General features: G+C 35.4%; 1 protein-coding gene across 1 annotated transcript in view; it reads left to right on the top strand.

The window, feature by feature from the left end:
- The first annotated feature begins 1,407 nt into the window (after nucleotides 1-1,407).
- LOC115211854 (DNA polymerase epsilon catalytic subunit A-like) overlaps nucleotides 1,408-21,048 on the top strand; it is a 110,687-nt gene continuing 91,046 nt past the window's right edge. The window contains exons 1-6 of the mRNA XM_036502729.1: nucleotides 1,408-1,522; nucleotides 3,959-4,085; nucleotides 9,987-10,067; nucleotides 14,768-14,905; nucleotides 17,883-18,037; nucleotides 19,447-19,521. Coding sequence (XP_036358622.1) covers nucleotides 1,467-1,522; nucleotides 3,959-4,085; nucleotides 9,987-10,067; nucleotides 14,768-14,905; nucleotides 17,883-18,037; nucleotides 19,447-19,521 — 632 coding nt within the window. The 5' untranslated portion in view covers nucleotides 1,408-1,466. The remainder of the gene's footprint in view (nucleotides 1,523-3,958; nucleotides 4,086-9,986; nucleotides 10,068-14,767; nucleotides 14,906-17,882; nucleotides 18,038-19,446; nucleotides 19,522-21,048) is intronic.

The raw sequence follows: 21,048 nt of genomic DNA on the forward strand, positions 1-21,048 counted from the left end.
TAGGTGAAGCCTAAGATATTAAATAACACTTTTCTGTTATTGTTTAGCCCTAGTAAACATTAAAGACATCCCAGCTATGATCCATTTGTTTTTGTATATCTAAGACTATCTTCACAAAGTCGTCATCATAATCATCTAACATCTGTTTTCCATGCTGCACCAAGTCAGGAGTTGGCAAGACCATGAGCTGTATCAAGTTCCATAGTATGTTTTGACATGATTTCTACATTTGCATACCCTTCCTAACACCAACCGCTTTACAGAGTGTATTGGGTGCTTTTTAAGGGGAACCAGCACCAGTGCTTTTTACATGGAACCAGCATGGACGTTTTTTACGCAACACCAGCACCAGTGCTTTTTATGTGGTACCAGTGCTTTTTACATGGCACCAGTGCTTTTTACATGGCACCAGCACCAGAGCTTTTTCTGTGGCACCAGCACTGACAGGGTCGCCAAGTACCTTGCAAGATAAAAACCCCTCAAATGGGAGTGGGAAGTAGTATTGAGGGGGTGTGACTTTGTGCCAGTTGAGAGGTTAAACATACAGAGGGATAGAGATAAGTGTAGAGTAGATACATGGATATCCCAGTTGGAAGAGAGTAAGATAATGAGGATGAGAGATGATGGTGAAGATGTGTTGGGGATATGTCCTCAAGGGACCTTGGAGGGAAGTGTGAATAGGTGAAGCGATTCTCCCTCAACTCCATATTCCTCAGCCTACAGGCATCCCACTCACTTAAGACATCCTTGCCACATTCACTTGCCTTTCAACAAATTTATGGTGAAGACAGCATATTCATCTCAACCCTTATCTTCTTTTTTAGATGGAATTTTAAAATGTCAGTCAGACTTTGACTGAAGAGCAAAGGGTCTATCTTCAGTCCTTTCAGTCTCGTCCACTACCAACATCTTTTTGCCAGCAGGAAATAATAACAACCACTGTGAAAATATTTTTAAAATACCTCAAATATGGAAAATGAAGCAAAATATTTTTCAAAGGCAAACAATAATTCTGTTCTCTCATATTCACATATCATTACTACAAATGATTTAACGATCATTTATAGAATTTATTCAGAAGTTATACGACATGTTTAGGACAATTTAACTCCTAAAAATGTTACATTACTTTTCAAAAATTTTGACACCAACGTGATAATTGCATTAAAAAGGCTAAATAATATTTTCAAAAAAATTGTCATAACATCTAAAATAAAAAAAATTCTACGAATTATTGAAATCATACAAACATTTTTTTATTTAATTACCGATTGTTTAAAGTAATCTCAGTAGTATATAACAATGTAGTAAGTAAAACAGTAGTATATAACTATGTAGTTAGTAAAACAATTACGTTGCGCAAAATATAGTTTCGTTTGCGATATTACAATCCAGTTTTTAGTTGTACCCTCCCGCTACATCTGTTATTTGGCGCCAAATGCAAGATCATAGTTACAATAACAAACATGGTTCTTCAGAACTCTGGTAAATTTAAAGCAGATACAGATAGCGAAGCTGTAGTGTAAGTAAATATACATATGTTTATATATTAGTTCATTCGTTTATTGCGTTATTTCTTCTAATTCTCTTTTGTCAGTGGGAAAGTTCGATTAAAAAGTTGTTTTTCTAAAATGTTACTTGTTACTTTTTATATTGAAAATTGTCAGCGAAAATTAACTCATAAAGTCTTAACTGATTAATATATTTTATAATCATAGGAGTTAGCTTTATGTAGGAATAAACTGACATAGCAGTTTGTGTTTCTAACTGTGTTTTGTATATAAATTATCGTATGAATTACATATCCTTTGTATTTTGTTGAATGACAACCATTGGTACTCGTTCGTCCTCTGTAAACAATTGTTTTATTTTTAAATCATACATGTCGTATGTGTTGTATATTAATATTTTTTGTGGTCATCTTGGTCAAATGCTTATGCTTAATCGTTTCACTTGGTACTTGGTTTGTCCTGTAGGTAAATAAACCGTTTTTTAGCTGAAGATATCGGTGTGTTTATCACTTGATCTCAACATTTTGGCTGACCATAAAACTTTCATTTGTGATTATTGTTCAATTATTTCATTTGTTATTTATTAATATGTAATGAAAAATATAATCAGTTAAGAAGGTGCCTATCATCACAATTTTTACAAGAAGAATTTTATTTCAATTTTTTTTATATGATCAACCTGTAGATATCATATACTCTCTGAAACACACTCAGGCGTTTTTAATAACGCATTTTTTTTTATGTATGGACAAACTACTGTTGAATTTTGCGAACAGCTTTTGACTCTATCTTTTTCATAGACTCCAAAATAATTGTTATACTTTTTAACGTTACAGAGTCAACGATTAGGTCTGGTTAAAAAGCAGACAGTTATTAATAAACCGCCATTTAGTTCCCTCTTAATATCGGTGGCGGATATGAGGAATGGACACGTCAAACATGAAAGTATATACAACAATACTTTCATTATTGATATTTTTCCAACAAATATATAGAAGCAAGCGTTACTTGGGAAATGGTGTTTATCCCCATGTCAGCTCTTATCTTGCAGACCCTTTATGATCAAAAGGTTTCAGGAATGACCATCCTACGGCTATCCGTATGCTGCATTAGGCACTCCGTTTTAGGATAGATTTTTTTGTTTTTCAAACCCACTTCTAAATCTTTTAATACCCCTTTTTTAAGACCCTGTTTTTCTAGCTTTTGAGCATCACATATTCATATTCTGAAAGCAAAAAGTTTTTTACATATAAAAAAAAATAAAGTTACAGGTTCTGAATATCTGGTATTGAAAACAACAATCTAAACACATGTATAGATAGATAGATAAATAGCCTGCCTAGCAAACAGGGAAGCGCATTGTGGCCAGCGGTGTATGATAACATCCAATAATCTTATCGCTCTCTCAGAGTGTAATATCAATTGATGAATGTCAAAAACAACAGGAGTTATGTAATCACTTATTAGTTCACAACTTTCTGCTACAAGAAGCAGTGCACTTGGAGCATAAAGTTAGAGTTTAAAAAATAGCTGAAAGGGATTAAGTGCCAAAGTGATAGATTAGTTTTTTTTTCTTATGTATAATAATAAATAAGAAAAGAAGTCTTACATAATTTAAACTAACTAGTTGTCAGTATTTAGAATTTGTTAAGGTGGTGAGCTGGCAGAATTGTTAGCACACCAGGCAAAATAACAGCATTTCTCCTGTCTTTATGTTCTGAGTTCAAATTCCACTGAGGTTGACTTTGCCCGTTTCATCCTTTTGGGGTCGATAAAATAAGTACCAGTTGAGTACTGGGGCCAATGTAAAATGACTTACTCCTACCCCCAAACTTGCTGGCCTTTGCCAAAACTTGAAATCAGTATTTAAAATTTATAAGGCAAGCAAGCTAGCAGAATGAATACACTGGGCAAAATGTTTTGTAGAATTTTGTCTGTCTTTCTTAGTTCAAATTCTGCCAAGGTTGACTTTGCCTCTCATCTTTTCGGATTCAATAAAATAAGTACCAGTTGAGCACTGAATGGATGTAATCAACTTACCCTCTCCTCTGCAATTGCCACCCTTGTGCGAAAATTTGAAACCATTATTTAGAATTTATCAGCTTAAATTTCTTGAGACTCCATTGTCACATGTTTAACTTTTCAGTTGCATTTTTCTTGTATGATGTCTTGTGTAGGTATCTTCAGGTTGACAAACTTATTGTGAGTGAAATTTAGTCAGTGGAAACTGTGTAGAAGCCTCTTGGATGAAGTGTCTTTTATTTGGACTAGTATGGTTTAGCACTATTTTGACTCTAGGCTGTTTTTAGCAGAGTTGATTCTATTTCAAGTGTTTGGGCAATGTTGACTGTTGCTGCACTGACCAAGCCTTTTTAACCCCCCCCCCCCATCTTGGTGGCCCATTATTTGATCAGTATTGTTTGCAATGTTGTTTCATATTTCAACAGGCGAGAAGATACAAGTGAAAAACGTCTCCAAAGAAGCATCCAAAATGATGAGGTTGATTCCAGATTTGGATTTGACCGCTATAAAGAATCAGCAGAAAGAACAGGATGGCTTATTAACATGCACCCGGTAATTTCCTTTTCGTATTTTTTAACTTAAGTATTAAAATTTGAAAGGTTTGAGAACACTGTCCAATCATACCTCATTGTTAAGACAGTTCCAGATTGTACCTTCGGCATGGCTGTATGGTTAAGAAGTTTGCTTCACAACCACATGGTTTCAGGTTCAGTCTTAATGCATGGCACCTTTGACAAATGTTTACCACTATAAACAGTCTGTGCCAACCAAAGTCTTGTGACTAGATTTGATGGTAGATGGAAACTGAAAGAAACCAGCCATATGTTCATGTGTGTCATGGTATTGGTTCCTTAAACGATGAGGCAACTAGGCTACAGGAGTTCTGTGATGCAGGTAACCTTTTAATCTGCAACATTAACTTCAGGAAACCAGACAGCCACCTGATAACCTATCAATCAGGTGACTCTTCTAGCCAGATTGGTTTCATCCTCACCAGACAGCGGGACACAGGGTTACTCTTAAATATAAAAACCCTCCCAGGTGAAGAATGTACCTCCCCCTCCCCCAGCATAGACTAGTCGTTAGTGACTTTAGACTCGAGGCCAGAAGGATGCCAAGAAGCAGATCAATCCAGAAAAGAAGGATTTGGGAGCTAAAGAACCCTTCACATGGTCAGAAATTTAGGGATATCCTCATCAAGAAATTTTATGAGAGGGAGGAGGAGATCGGACATTGAAGGTAGCTGAAAATTTCTACAGGACAGCTTCACAGACCAAGTCTGTGGATGGTGCAAAGTCCCTTCCAGACCTAGAGTAATGTGGTGGTGGAATAATATGGTAGATGAAGCCATTAGAGCAAAGAAACAGGCCTGGAAAACCTGGAAGGGTGGGGGTAGCAGGGAACAGTACCAGATAGCCAGAAGGGAGGCTGGGTGACAGGTATACATAGCCAAGGGAGAAGCAGAAAAGAAATATGCCAATGTCCAGCAACATGAGGACCAAAGAACTGAAGTATTTCGGATTGCAAGACAATGTGTGAGAGAAAATTGTGATGTTACAGGAGAGAAATGTGTCCACATGGATGATGGAGCACTTGCTTTTAATGATTAGGAAAAGAAAGAGGCTTGGAGAAGCCATTATGAAAGACTGCTGAACATGGAGAATGAATGGGAGGAGGAGAGCCTGCTAAATGTTGACCCGGTAGGGGGACCACCTATCCGAATAAACAGACCCTGGTAGATAAAACAATTAAGGGTATGAAGCAAGGAAAAACCCCAGCCCATCAGGAATCTTAACTTTCAAGAAAATGCATTTGTGCTTCCATTGATTTCTACAACACACACACACACACACATATATGTAATTAAAAAAGTTCAAACAGGGAATTATTCCATTCAGTATCATGTTTATTATAGAGATTATGTAACAAATTATACTTTACACCTCTATATCTAACTGTGCGTGTATATTCCTTATTTTTGCTTTTGGTGTCTTCTGCTTTTGTATTAGGAACATTTACTTAACGTGAAAAAAAAAAAAGATCATATGCAACAGATAAGTTATCTTAATAACATATTTCTGTGTACCAGACCTTTAGATGTTATTTTTAGCATAGCAAATTTTCTGTTGAGGGCTTCATTTGCCTTCATTGCCTGTTTGTTACTTCTGTAGAAATCTACAGATGCACAAATGCACAAAACTGAGAATATGAAACAAATATGGACAACTTGTTCCAAAACACCCCCGAGTGGGAAACAGTTCTCAAAAATAACCCCCAATTGTTTTCCCTCAGAATTCCTATATCCTTGGAATCTACACAGTCTGAGGTATATTTGTAGAGAATTTCATTTAAAAAATATCCATTTTCTTGAAAGTTAAGAATTGAAGTGGATTCTGGTGAATTTTCAGAAATTCCTCACCTCCTCCAAAAACACTTACCCGCAAAATTTTGCATATTTGGAATCTGCATGATATAACACATATTTGTAGAAAATTTTATTAAAAATGTCCATTTTTCTGAAAGTTATGATCATCCAAATTGGGGGACAGAAATCTGTAGTTATGCTGACAAATTTGACACTTTCCTTCTAGGCATGGTTATATATGTATACAGAAATACATGAATGCAGAAGATAGTAAACAATGAAAATAACTTGGTAACAGAAATTATGTTTCTTAAAATGATGGACAGAAAGTAAAGAAGAAATTTTAATGGAAAATAAAGTATTGTAGGATTGAAGTGAAATTTGTCACTCAGTGAACTAGAGCCAGTATTGAAGAAATCAGAAAGAAACCATCAACAGCAGAAAAACACAAAACCGTACAGATTGAAGTGAAATTTATGAAGATATTTCTGTCAGTAAATTATGAAATTACTTACATCAGTAATTGTGAACTTCTTTCTGTCAGTAATTTGTCATTGTTTGTTTGACAATAGTGACTGAAAAATTAGACTTACAGTGAAAACGATAACATGGAAGTTAAACAATGGCATATGAAAATTGAAAGTGAAAAGAATAGCATCTGAAAAACGAAAGTGAAAACGAGATATAGCTAGAGAGATATGTTACATAGAGATAGATAGAGAGAGATGGATAGGGAGCTATACATAAAGAGATATGTTACGTCACTGACGCTAAAAAACCTGAAGTAAATATTAAAAAATTTTTCAAAGACGTGAATATAATATAAAAAGCAATATTTTTTATTCTTAAAAAAAAAATCACATGAACAGCCTATTATTTGTCCAAGGTCAAATTATTCATGCATCACAAGTATGAAAGCTGTTTGCGTGTGAAAAGTGAATACACACACATCTCTATTTTATATATTATTAGATTAGATTAGATTCATCATCATCATCATTTAACGTCCACTTTCTTTGCTGGCATGGGTTGGACGATTTTATATATATATACACACACACACAGTGGGCTTCTTTCAGTTTCTGTCTCCCAACTCCACTCAACAAGGATTTGGTTAGTTTCAGGCTATAGTAGAAGACACTTGTGGTGTCACACAATAGGACCTTGACCAAGTGTCTTGCAAATATTTGTGTGTGTGTGTATATATATATATGTGTGTGTGTGTGTGTATATATATATATATATATGTGTGTGTGTGTGTGTGTGTATTAATAATAATGAGAACGAGATTTGTTTATAAACATATATATATGTATATATTTATGTGTCTTTGTGTCTGTGTTTGTTCCCTCACCATCACTTGGCAACTGATGTTAGTAAGTTTTTGTCCACATAACTTAGTGGTTTGGTAATAGAGAATGATAGAATAAGTACTAGGCTTACAAAGAATAAGTCCTGGGGTCAATTTGTTCAACTAAAAACCCTTAAAATCAGTGTTTCAGCATGGCTACACTCAAATGACTGAAATAAGTAAAAGAATGTATATATCATCATCATCATCATTGTTTAACATTCGTTTTCCATGCTAGCATGGGTTGGACGGTTCAACTATGGTCTAGGAAGCTGCACCAGGCTCCTGTCTCATCTGGCAGTGTTTCTACAGCTGGATGTCCTTCCTTAACGCCAGAGAGTGTAGTGGGTACTTTTTTTTTTACATGCTACTGGGGAATAAGCTGGGTGAAGAAGAGCCTTGTAGTCAAGTTTCCTCAACTTCTGGAGCGTCGTTAGTGAAACGTGGTGGAGCATTGTCATGAAGAATGATTGGTCCTTTTCTGTTGACCAGTCTGGGATGGAGGAGTAGTAGTTTTTCATTCATTTTGGCAATTTCATGGCAGTATGTTTTTGCAGTAATGGTTTTTCCAGGTTTTAAGAAGTTATAGTGGATGAGCCCAGCAGTAGACCACCAAACAGTTATCATAACCTTCGTTCTGTGAAGAACGTTTTTTATAGTGCAGAATCCACTTTTCATCACAAGTTACAATATGGTTGAGAAATGGATCAGTTTGGTTACAAAGAAGAAACGATGAGCTAATTTCATATATGCGCATTTTCTGATTTTCATTCAAATTGTGTGGCACCCATTTGTTGAGCTTTTTGATTTTCCAGTCACATGCAAATGGTTGCAGGCAGTTTTCTTGCTAACTTGAAGTTCATTTGCCAGTTTTCAAGTGGTTTTACGTGGATCTTTCTCAATGACAGTCTTTAATTGACCATCATCGATGACAGATGAGTGTCCACTACGCTCACAAGCTTCAAGTTTCAGGTCTTGAAGATCATGAGCATAGTGGATGATCTGTGAAATTGTTAAAACCATTTTTGAGCTGACCACTCACTGGTCATTTCCTCACCAAACATTTCGTTGATATTGCAAACAGTTTCAGCTACTTTATGTCCTTTTTTGAAGTTGAATAGCAAAATTGCTCAAATATCATGCTTTGACAGTTCCATTTCAGATAATTGTAATGATGGTGAAAAAAGTATCGATGTTAATTTATTGATGTATTTGGGCAAGTCTATATCTGTATTATCAGACAACTGCAAAAAAAAAAATGTTTAAAAAACATTCAAAACTGCAATAATCCAGTACAAATTCTTCATGGGTCAAAATGTTGCTTACTTTTTACTTAACCTGATGTGTGTATGTGTCTTTGTTTGTCCTCCACCACTGTTTGACAAGCAATATTGGTGTGTTTACATCCCAGTAAGTTAGCAATTTGGCAATAGAGACCGATAGAATAAGTACCAGGCTTTAAAACAAGTACAGGGGTCAATTCATTCAACTAAAAATTCTTCAAGGTAGTGCCCCAGCATGGCCACAGTCTAAGGACTGAAACAGGTGAAAGATAATATAAGATATAAAAAAAACAATAGGAAACCACTTCTGTGTATATCCTCTGAAATTCTTGTATATCAGACATGTGTCGGACATCTTCATCAGATATTTATAACAGACATATCATTATCACCACCATCATTGTCTTCTTTCTAAGTTCTCTCACCCACTCTTACATCATAAGGAGTAACTGTGCATCTCCTCAAGACACTGCTTGTCCCTCTATCATACTTCAGCCACTCAACACTTAGCCTAAAACCTCTCCCATCTCTACTACAACCTCGCTCAGTCAAGGTCTTTTCTTTGTCTTGCAAGTTGCTTGGAGACCTCACTAGTGCCAATTTCATGAAAATAGCACCCAGAATGTTACGTAAAGTGATTAGTGTTAGGAAGGGTATTGAGCTATAGAAACCATGCCGAAGCAGACACTGGAGTTTTTACTGTCATCTGGCTCATTGGATCTTGTCAAACTATCCACCCCAACTTGGAAAATGAGTATTAAATGCTATAGAATGACTGTGTTTCCTCTGACTTATGTTGCCTTGTTTTCTTCTATCACTTGCTGTGTAACATGTTAGAGAATAAAAACATGTAACCAGGCATCACTTGCAAGCAAGTCCAGTTTGATAAAATGCACCATACTTTTACTAATTCTTTTACAAACCTGTGTAAGTTGCAGACAATCAGACAGTCTCTTAGACCTCTCACCAATAACCTGCAGAACACCTAGGATGTGACTGCTGCAGAGTGAGAGGGCTTATAGTCATTATATTTAGCTGATCCTAAAACTAAGGTGCCATGTAAAAAGCACCCAGTAAATTCTGTGAAGTGGTTGGTATTGGGAAGGACATCCAGCCATAGAAACTAAACCAAAACAGACTATGAAACCTGATGTGGCCCCTGGCCTTGCCAGTTCCTGTCAAGTTGTCCAACCCTTGCCAGCATGGATAACAGATGTTAAATGATGATGAGGAGGAGGAGGGGTAGACTGGTGTAGAGTGAAATTGAAACACCTTACTTATAAATTACCATCAGTCCAGAAATTAAACCTAGGACCTGATCATCCACCAAATGTCCTAATCACTAGGCCATGTGTCTTCACAGTAGAGAATAGATATTTTTAAGTAAATTGTTCCTTATTTTTTGTAGACTGATGTAACATTCATTAGAACTAATTCTCTGAATCCTCTTAAAGGCTGATGTATTGGATGAAGACAAACGTCTGGTCAGTGCTGTGGATTATTATTTTGTGGAAGAAGATGGCAACAGATTCAAGGTGAGGTGCTTTTGTTTATTCCTCTTTGTTTCATTACTCTTGCTTCAAGTTTCCTAATTCATTATTATATAAAATATATATTGTATAGGCTGTGAGCTGGCAGAACAAATGGAGTGCCAGAAAAAGTTGTTTGCAGTATTTTTTCCAAATCTTTACATCCTGAGCTCAAATCCTGCTAAATTCCTTTCATCCATTTGATGTTGATAAAATAAAGTACCAGTCAAGTACTGAAATCAACTGACCCCCTTCCTCAAAACTGCTGGCCTAGTGTCGAAATGTGAAACCATATTATATGCTTATATATATATTTATATTTCTCTCTCACTACTCAGTGTCTTTAAAAAAGAGTTTCCTAAAACCACATTAAAACATTCTAAGTACCAGTTTGATGATTGAAACTTCACTTACCAGACAATTGTGTTACTAATTACCTTAAAGACCACCTATCAACTGTTCTTTTTAAATTAAGTATTTGAATCCATTTTTTTCTTCTGTTTTTAGGCACAGGCATATAGCTTTGTGGTTAAGAACCTAAAATCATGTGGTTGCTTTGCAACCACATGTAACACCTTGGGCAAGTGTTAGTGAATTTGGTAGATGGAAGCTAAAAGAAAAGCTTGTTGTGTGTGTGTGTGTATGGTTCAAGCTTTCTTAATATATCTGGTCTTTTCTGTCTCAAATTCATGTTTGTAATACCATTCTATATAAAAAAAAAAGCCTTAGATATAATTTGTTCTTCATATATAAACAATATGCCTTGCTTTGCATTGGTCTCTCAACTCCTTGGTGTAGTCATAGGGGTGCTGTCATAAAAGCAGTGTGCCTTGGGCATTTTTAGACTTAATGATTACTCCCCCAATTTTTTTCAAGAGAGAAAGTCAGAAATACAGAGTGTCAAGAAGAATACACCCAAGTACAGGCCTGGCATTTTGTTTATCAATCCTGAAAGGATAAAAAAGCAAAGTTAACCTTGGTGGGATTTGAACTCAGGACATAGAGAGCCACATCAATTATTGTAAAGTAATCTATTCAATGCTCTAACAACTCTATCAATTAGATATCATATAAACAACACAATTTATGGCTAAATTGTGTGGTAAGAAGTTTGCTTCCCAGCCACATGGTTCGAGTTCAGTCTCCCTGCATGGCACTTTAGCATCTTCTACTCTATCCTCAGGTTGACTACAACCTTGTTGGTGGATTTGGTAGATGGAACTTGAAAGAATCCCGTTGTATATATGTGTGTGTCTGTCTGTCCACCACCACCGATTGACAACTGGTGCTGGTGTTTTTACGTCTGTAACTTAGTGGTTTGGTAAAAGTGACCAATAGAATAAGCATTATACTTTAAAAAAATAAGTCCTGGGCTTGATTTATTCGTCTAAAACCCTTCAAGGCAGTGCCCCAACATGACGCCAGTCAAATGATTTAACCCTTTCGTTACCAAACCGCCCAAAGCCGCCCGAAAAAAATTTTGGTTTATGAAACCAAACCGCCCAAAGCCGCCCGAATTTACCTATTCATATTTAAATGAGAATATCAGAGCAAATCTCTTCAGTACATTTGTGAAAACACGTATTATACTTCGTAAACAGTTCAACTACAGTTTTGTACAATAATCAAAGTAATTTTAATTCCGTGAATTTTGGAAGATTTTTTTCCGAAATTTGTTCCTATTGTGTTTTCAAAATTTGTAATTCTGACAAAAAATGGATACGAATTTCATTATATCAAGCAGCGAGTCAGAATTCGAAGGATTTTCTACTGAAGACCTTCATAAATCTAACTCTATGACTGAAAAAAAAAAGCACATGGTATTTGATAATGAATTTGATGTTTCATTTTCCGAAAGTGAAAACAGTGAATCTGAGATCTCCGATAGCGATAAAGAAAACGAATTGGCACCTGAATGGAGTGAAAATTTAAAAACTGTTTCTTTCGGTGATTTTTCTGCAGAAACTGGACCAAGCCACAGACTTTCCCAGAAGGGTAAAGCCTTAGGCTATTTCTATTTACTTTTTCGAATGAGCCTATTTGAAATCATTACAGCGAAAACGAACCGTTACGCTAAACGTAAACAAAACAAAAGAAAGGATAGTTTGTTATTTCCCACAACCTTAAATGAAATTAAGGCCTATTTTGCCATAAATATTATTATGGGTATCAGAAAGTTACCCAGAATAACAAATTCTATCGTAAAATTTTGTTGTATACCCAATTGAATATTAGCTAATATTTTCTATAGCGATGTTTGAACAAAATTTTAATAATTTTATATTTTGTGGAATTTACCTGTATCTACCTGCAAATAGAGTCACTTTGTGACAAAAATTATAGTATAGAATTGGTTGAGAATATTTCATTAAATTATCTTCCAAAAATCAGATTAATATATCGATAAATAAAAAAGTTATAGTTGTTTAATGAAACCAGACTAAATTTATGATTACGTTAGAAATTAATTGAAACACATAAGGGGTGTAATTTGGTCAGAAATATAGTAACGAAAGGGTTAAGCAAGTAAATGATAAACATAAAAGATATTTCAGTCTGTTAATTTTGCTTTGGAAATGTACTTAAAAGTTAGTAAGTCTGTGAAACATGGCAGATGATCAACACACTGGTCTGTCATCATTAAAGTCTGTATCTAGAATGGTACCAATTCAAAAATTCTCTGTTGATTTGTCAGAAATGTTGGTGCAGAGTCACCCTGTACAAAGTGTCTTATGGTAAATAAAAACAGTAGCATCATGGTTAATAATAGTTAGATTTAGCCAAGGCTCAAATTTACATCTAATTTCTTCAATAACATTTCATGGCAATTTTTAAACAATAAAGACATTATTAATTAAAAAGCAGTGAGCTGACAGAATCATTAGCATGCCAGACAAAATGCTTAGCGGTGTTTTGTCAGTCTTTACATTCTGAGTTCAAATTCTGCTGAGGTTGACTTTGCCTTTCATCCTTTCAGGGTCAATAAATTAAGTACCAGTGCAATACTGGGGTCATTGTAATTGACTAGTTCCTTCCACCAAGATTTCAGGACTTACGTCTTTAGTGGAAAAGATTATTAAAATGTTTTTGTTAAAATCTTTTTAATATCTTTTTTCTTGTGTGTGTATATATGTATATACATATGCATGTGTGTGTATACAAGGGTGCAATGGGTAAATTGTCACCATTTTATATTTTTAATTTTGTGCATGCTCATTGTTTGTTTTTGATTTTGTTGACTAGACAGTATAGTAGGGTCAGTTGCACACCATCTTGGAAAAACCCAGCATCATGACACATTCACTCTGCCAAAAACTTGGAAACGACATGCTATTCCGCTTGGCATTCGCACCAGAAGCTCCAATACTAACATTTCAGAGTGTTTGGGTGCCAGTTGGAGAACAGTGCAGTCTGAGGACATGTTCTGAGAGTAATAAAAATCAAACATCCTGTCAACATCATGGTGTTTTGGAGTGATGACTAGTGATGGCAACATCATTCGTCTATTCATCTTTCTACACAGCCTGAGACTCAACATGGATGCCTATATCAAGTGCCTGGAAGAGATGGTGCTGACCTGGGTCAAGAGAGTGGCTGCTGGAAGACCCTGTGTCTGGCAACAGGACTCTGCACCATGCCACACAAGAGAACCCAGCCATGGCTGTCAGACAATTTCTGTTACCACATGACTCCTAACATCTGACTCCAGACTGCAACCCCCTTGATTATTATGTGTGGGGTACAGTTGAGCAAGAGACCTACAAAACTCCTTGTAACTCCAAAGATGAACTGAAGGTAAGGATTATGGCAGCCTTTACCAACTTAAACAAGGAGACTGTCCAGAAGAGTTGCAGGAGATTCTGCAGTTGTCAGGAGGCTGTGGTTGAAGCCAATGGCAATTTTATTGAATAAATTTACTCTTTAGTATTTCAAGTTATTTTTATGTAATTTTGGTAAATATATCTGTTAAAATGAGATGTCAGTGTTATAGACGATGACATATTCACAGCACCCTGTATATTAAGAGCAAGTTGTCTTGCCTGCCTATGACTTTCAGGTGTTTTAACACCCAGTGCTTTGAGGGAGTCATCTCCACTGTACCACAATGCAGCAAATTTGTGATGAAGCAAAATGCATGAATTGTGTATGTACAGTCAGTAATGTTTACAACACTAGTGCTGCTTTTAATTCATAATTGAATTTAATCTCATGTATATGTCATTGTGGTATACCAGCAAATGGTTCTTATACTATCTGTAAGTAGCCATAGACTGGCAATTTACTCTTGGATCAATTCAGATGCAGCATGATGTTAATAAACCACGAAAATAGTGAAATATTGGTATCCATTGCTCCTGAATGGGATCAGGGGCAAGTTGTCTTGGCTGTCTATGACTTTTAGGTGTTTTAACAACCAGTGCTTTGAGAGAATCATCCACACAATGCTAAGTTGCAAAAAAACAAGCAAAACACATACACTGAGAATGGACAGCCAATAATGTTTATATACAATCACTCACACACACACACACATTGGGATTATGAAGGGCATCCAAAGCAAACAATGGAGCATGACACAGTCTTCCAGTTTGTCAGAGCCTGATGAATATTTAACCCATGCTAGCACAGAAAAAAACTGGACCTTAAATGATGATGATCATCTCACACAGATACACATGAATGAACATAAGTATTGTTACTTTCAGGCTACCCTTCTGTTCCAACCATATTTCTATGTTGCCACCAAACCGAACTGTGAAAGAGAAGTGGCCTCATATCTTAGTAAAAGATTCTCTGGTAAAATAGCTTCTGTGGAAACTGTGAAGAAAGAAGATCTTGATTTGGTGAGTGAAAAGAATTCTATATTACTGTTTAAGTTTTTGTATAAATATGAACTTATTAAATAGCTATTCTGTTAGTACTGTACTTGATGGTATAAAAGACATATGGGTGTATTAGATACAGTCCATTTTCAGTAGCAGATACTCAAGAAAAAAGTTGTTAGTACATTAAAGCATGTAATATAAACCCAACTTCACATATAAGATCTGAGATGATTTTATTTAATATGCCATACATGTCTGTTCTGGTTAACACTTTCATAACCATATTTCTTTTTAATGATATAAGACAACCTACATTTTTTTTTGAGAAATAATAAAAATACAGTAGTGCATCTTGGTTTTTAGAATAGGTACCCTGTATCTCTGTATGTTGTAAGGGGTGACATAAAAGGGTTGGCATCAGGAAGGGTTTCCACCTTTAACCCTTTAGCATTCATATTACTCAAATGTGATGCTTATTTATTCACAATGTTTTGAATTAATCATGTATTGCCTTGTAGCTTCAAGATTTCAATGATGTTTATTTTTAGATTGACATTATAGGGTAGGTGTAAGGTGCTAGATCTGACTGCATTGAACATAAAACAGAATATTTTGGCTGGATATAGCCAGTTAAAATGCTAAAGAGTTACATCACTGCTTCAAAAATCCCGACAGCACCATGCTGGGATGGAAAAGTTGACATAAAACCAATGGTTGTATTTATTCTGATACCTTGTCACTACCATCTTAATCTCTCTTTCCAGTTCCATCCAGACTACTACCACCTACTCTTGTATAGTACATATGGCTATGTATCTCTTCTACAAAAAGTAATAGGTTTTGGCCCCTTCTTTCATACTTTAAACCAATGTTTCCCAACCTATTTCCCCAATATAACTTTCCTGAAAAATGTATGCCCCACTGGTGGTTTAAAAAAAAAACAGTTTTATTTTTAATATCTCATCACAGTTATTTAATACAAAAGAATCTTCTAGTAACTCTTTTAAGTACTGAATGCAAAAAGAAGTACATCATTGACTAAGAAAAATAAAGATTTTCAAAACTACATGTCCCACTAAAAAAAAAAAATGGAGGATCCCATTCCCCACCACAATTTTTCCAGACCCCACTAGTGGGACATATGCTCAACGTTGGGAATCACTGCTTTAAACTTTCAACAGCTAGCATACACTTCCTCTACTGTTGCCTTATTCAGTTGAAGTAGGTGTTAGTCTTGCAAGATACAAAGTGACCTCACTAGTGCTGGTGCCACAAGGAATACACCCAGTACACTCTGTGAAATGATTGGTATTAGGGAGGTCATCCAGCTGTAAAAACCATGCCAAAGCAGACATTGAAGCAAGAAGCAGTTGTCAAAGCCTGTCAAACCATCCAATTCATACCAACATGAAAGACATGTATTAAAAGATGATGATGTGTGATATTTATATTTACAATCATACATACACACACATGTGGGTGTGTCAGTATCTAGAAGTGTGGGGTTTGGCAAGCAGCACTTTTCAAATTATTTTTAATCTAGCATTTTTGTGTTTTTCACAAATCAGATATCTAATAGTGGATCCATTTTTAATAATTGAGAATTTCCTCAGTTGAAATCCTTGCTACTAGCCAATCAATACTTTGTAAATGAAATTGGTAGATGGAAACTGAATGGAAGCCTGTCATTTACATGTGTGCATGATATAACATTTACATTCCTTGTTCACATGGCTGGTTGCCCTGAATTTTCCAAGACCTATGGAATAAGGAATCTTTTATTTGTAGAACAGTAAAGGTTAGCAACAAGGTAGAGAGGGGTTTCTGCAGCTCTTCTTTCATTGGACAACCTCTTTGGTGTTAGTGATATGATGAAATGCATCCAGTATGCTCTGTAACATTGGTCAGTAATAGGAACAGCATGCAGCAGTAGAAATTCTGGAATCTACAAATGAGACATGGAGTTTGCAAGTCACATCGCAGGTTACCCATCTATGAGGGCAATAACACTGAAAACTGATATATGGTAGGAGAAAATATTTAGTCTTCATTGCATTGAGCAATCCTTAATGATACTGGTATACAAAATGTACTCAACACATTGCTCTTCCCTCTGGCTTGGTAACCATGTTTCTCTTCTACAACACATTTGTTTCTATCCTCATTTTTGATCTCTCTCTCTCTCTCTCACTGGATAACCATGTACCTCCTCTACAGCAAGACACCTGTTTCTGTCTCTCTGGCACAAGATCACCTCCTCCAATGACCCCTCTCCTCTCAAAGGGTCTATGTCTTGCAAGTCACTTGGTTAACCTGCCAGTGCTGGTGCCATGTAAAAAAGCAGCCCACTCTGCAGGGTGGCTGGTGTCAGGAAGGGCATCCAGCCATCATAAACCATACCAAAACAGACACTGAAGCCTGGTGCAATCTTCTGCCTACCCAGCTCCTGTCAAACCATCCAACCCATGCCAGCGTGGAAAGTGGACGTTACATGATGATTATGGATAGATGATATATAATACACATCCAATCATTTTCACTGTCCCCTATTCCTGAGAGAGTTGATGGTTAGACCCCTCAGGTACCTCCTCCATATTGCCCTATCAGAAACAACCGTTATTAAACTTTCCTGCTGAATATCCAAGTGTAACCAACAGAGACTAGGGATATTATCCAACCATCTCATTCTTTTGTCTTTTGTCATTTCCTTGTCAACAAATTGTTTGCAAGCTGAACAGAATGAACCCCACTCTCCTTATCTGAAAAACAGGGTTGCAGCAGGAGGAAGGGCATCTGGCTGTAAAAGTACTACTTCAGCAATATATATTCATCTAACCCATGCTAGCATGGAATAACACATAAAACAAACAAATGTTAGAAATTATTACAAATGTTTATCTTGTATAAAGACCAGCTTAATTTAATTTAGATTTTTTGAAATATTTTATTAATATTAAAAATATAATGATGTTTTTTCTGTTTTTTTCCTTTCTAGCACAACCACTTGGTAGGTCTCAAGAGAACCTATCTGAAATTATCATTCCTCAGTGTTGAAGATTTGATGAAAGTAAAGAAAGAAATCAATCCTGTTGTGAAAAAGAACAGAGAAGAAAGGAAATCTCAAGATGTTTATACTGCAATGCTAACCACGTACTTATTTTTCAATTTAATTCTTTCATTGATCTGACTATTGATAAAGTAAAATGTTTTATTATTAGTATTAGTATTATCATCATCATCATTAAACTTTAACACTTTTGGATTTAAACTGGCTATCTTTGGCCCAAATATTCTATTAATTGTTTTTGTTTAAACCAGCCTGGTCTGGTCTCTCACACTTACTCTGTAATGTCCTTGAAGCTATGAGATATTGCATACTTAATTCAAAGCAATGTAAATAAATAAGCATTATATTTGACAAAGTAACCTGAATACTAAGCAAGCTGGCAGAATCATTAAAGTATCATTGTGGTATTTCTGCTGCTTCTTCCAGCTCACTACATTCTGGTTCAGTCCCTGCCAGGGACAACTTTGCCTTTCATCCTTTCACAGTCAGTAAAATGAAATACCAATTAAATACTGGGATTGATGATATTGACTAAACTCCTCACCTCAAAATTCCTAATTTTATGCCTAAATTAGAAATATTTTTTTTCATTGACTTTTTTGTTACCATATTTCTGTAGAAATACACACTGCTTTTGTTTTAATTAATTTTGAAAGTAATGAAGAATTTAAAATATTTTTGTTATTATTAAGCTGGTGTTTGGAACATAATTTAACATGGAAATTTGATAAAAGGTTTTAATTTAGGTCAATTTAAAACAGAAATTTTGTATTGTAGAACCAGAGGTGATTTCTGGTAGGTTGGTGTCAAAAGGGTTAAGTAGAAAACATTGTTTCTAGAAAGATCTGTGTAATAGCAGTTATTATACCAAGTCTATACTGAGAATGTAGAACTAAAGATCTATCTCCTGCTTTACCACCACCATCTGACCCATGAGTAGAGTCCACTCTATTGCAAGCATTTTGACCATATCATTAGTCTGAGGATAATTTCCTTCCTCCTATCAATCTTGGAGGCCCTGTAGAAGGTCATAGTTACTTCCTTTAATAAAAACTTCAGGTTGACCATCCTTCCTAACAGTGTAATGCATTTGGTCTTATATCTACATAAGGTATTCAATACTTTATGTGGAGAATGTATTTGACTCTTCAGCTAAGAATTTATACAATAATGTCTAAATTTGAGGTTATATCTCACTCGTAGTTTACTAGTAGGGAAAATAGAGATTAAAATTGTTTTTTAAAACTAAATTTTCCTTAGAAGTTAAGTTACAAATATATACTGAGATTGGTGTTAAGCATGTCATAGTGTTGAGAAGGTAGAGACCATACCAAAAGTGGAAAGTCCAAAAACAGTAACTCTGAATAAGAACTGTCTCAAATCATGATAACCTATACAATGTATCCCAGTATGATTACCAAATGTAAATTGATGATGTTATTTAATTCATATTTGCTGATTGATTAATTACAATGTTATGACTTTGTTACAGACATAATGCTGATGACGCTCCTAAATGTATTTCAAAGAAACTCACAGAACAAATGGACAACATCATTGATATAAGGTAGGACATACTTTGATCATATATATATATATATATATATATATACATATACATATAAATGGCACCCATGCTAGTGACATGTAAAAGGCACCCATTACACTCTTGGAGTGGTTGGCATTAGGAAAGGCATCCAGCTGTAGAGGTCTGCCAAATCAGACTGGAACCTGGTACAGCTCTTCAGTTTATCAGGTTCAGTTAAACTGTCTAACCCATACCAGCATGGAAAGCAGATGCTAAATGATGATTATATATATATATATATATACAAAGAGCAATAAAGATTCAAGTTAATTTAAAAGAATTTACTTGAATATGGTACCTAACTTAGATGCACCAAAAAAAACTATACTGATTTAACAGTACAGTAATGTGGGGTGATTATAAGCGAGAAAGAAGCAACAAGAATGGATAGGTTTTTAGTACGATCGTTTCATACAAGGACAGGTTTTATTAAAAGTTGCAAAGATTACAGCATATAAACGAGTCCCGTACTCATCAGCTAAAATACATGTAAGTTCTCTAGACATCCTAGTGTTTGAGGCTATACTCATGAAGTAATGTAGATAATTAAACAGATTTCTAAAGTTCATTAAAGTTCTTTAAAGATGATGTACAGTCTTATCACAGAATTTTAAAAAAGTTTTGATAGCATCACAGAGAAGGTGACCTAATCCATATGAATTTCCATAGATATGATGAGGGATTATATACTCACAGAAGACAAATTTATCCATTGTTAATTACAACGAGGTGGGTCTCAATTCCTGCTTATTAGCATTACAGAGAGGGTGAATTAATCCTTTGTATAGATGCACAGATTCCAATGGTGTAGATGTAAATTTCCAGAGAAATGGAGATGAATTTCATATTCACAGGCGATAAATTTTTCAATGGTTGAACACAATGAGGTAGGTATCAATCCTTGTTATATGATTAGGCATTTGCCACATTAATCACATTACTGTTATTCACAAGAGGCTGTAGCTATTTAACTCTTAAAGGCTGAAGGGCTTTCTAGATCGGCCAAGAATAGAGAAGGGAATAGAAGAAAAGAGAGAAAATAATGGAGGAGGGAGCAAAAAGGGGGGGGGGAAGGGGGACTAAAAGAGAAGAGAAAAGGAAACAGAGAATAAGAAGAAAAAGAAAAAAGAGAAAAGAGAAAGAAATAGGGAAAGAAGGGAAAAAAAGAAAAAGAAAAAAAGAGGGTTCTAGTTATACAGAAGAGTTTGTAGACTGCAAGTCTGGTTTTAATCAACAGGCATCTAGGAACTAGAGGAGAATATTATTCTTTGACCAGTAAACCGTTAATTTATTGCTGTTGAAATCAGCTATGAGTTTAAAGAGAATCTAAAGAGATAACACAGTCAGGGGTTAAGGGGTCAGATGCTAAAATCACCAGAAAATACATTAGGAAAATCTAAGTATAATCTTATCAAAAAGTCATTAAAAATTTACTTATTTAATTTATTCATTTTATTGTCTTAAGGAGTTGTCGTTATTATTCATACATTGACTGACTACAGGTCA

This window comes from Octopus sinensis, linkage group LG5 (genome assembly GCF_006345805.1).
Source record: "Octopus sinensis linkage group LG5, ASM634580v1, whole genome shotgun sequence".
Classification (NCBI taxonomy): Eukaryota; Metazoa; Mollusca; class Cephalopoda; order Octopoda; family Octopodidae; genus Octopus; species Octopus sinensis.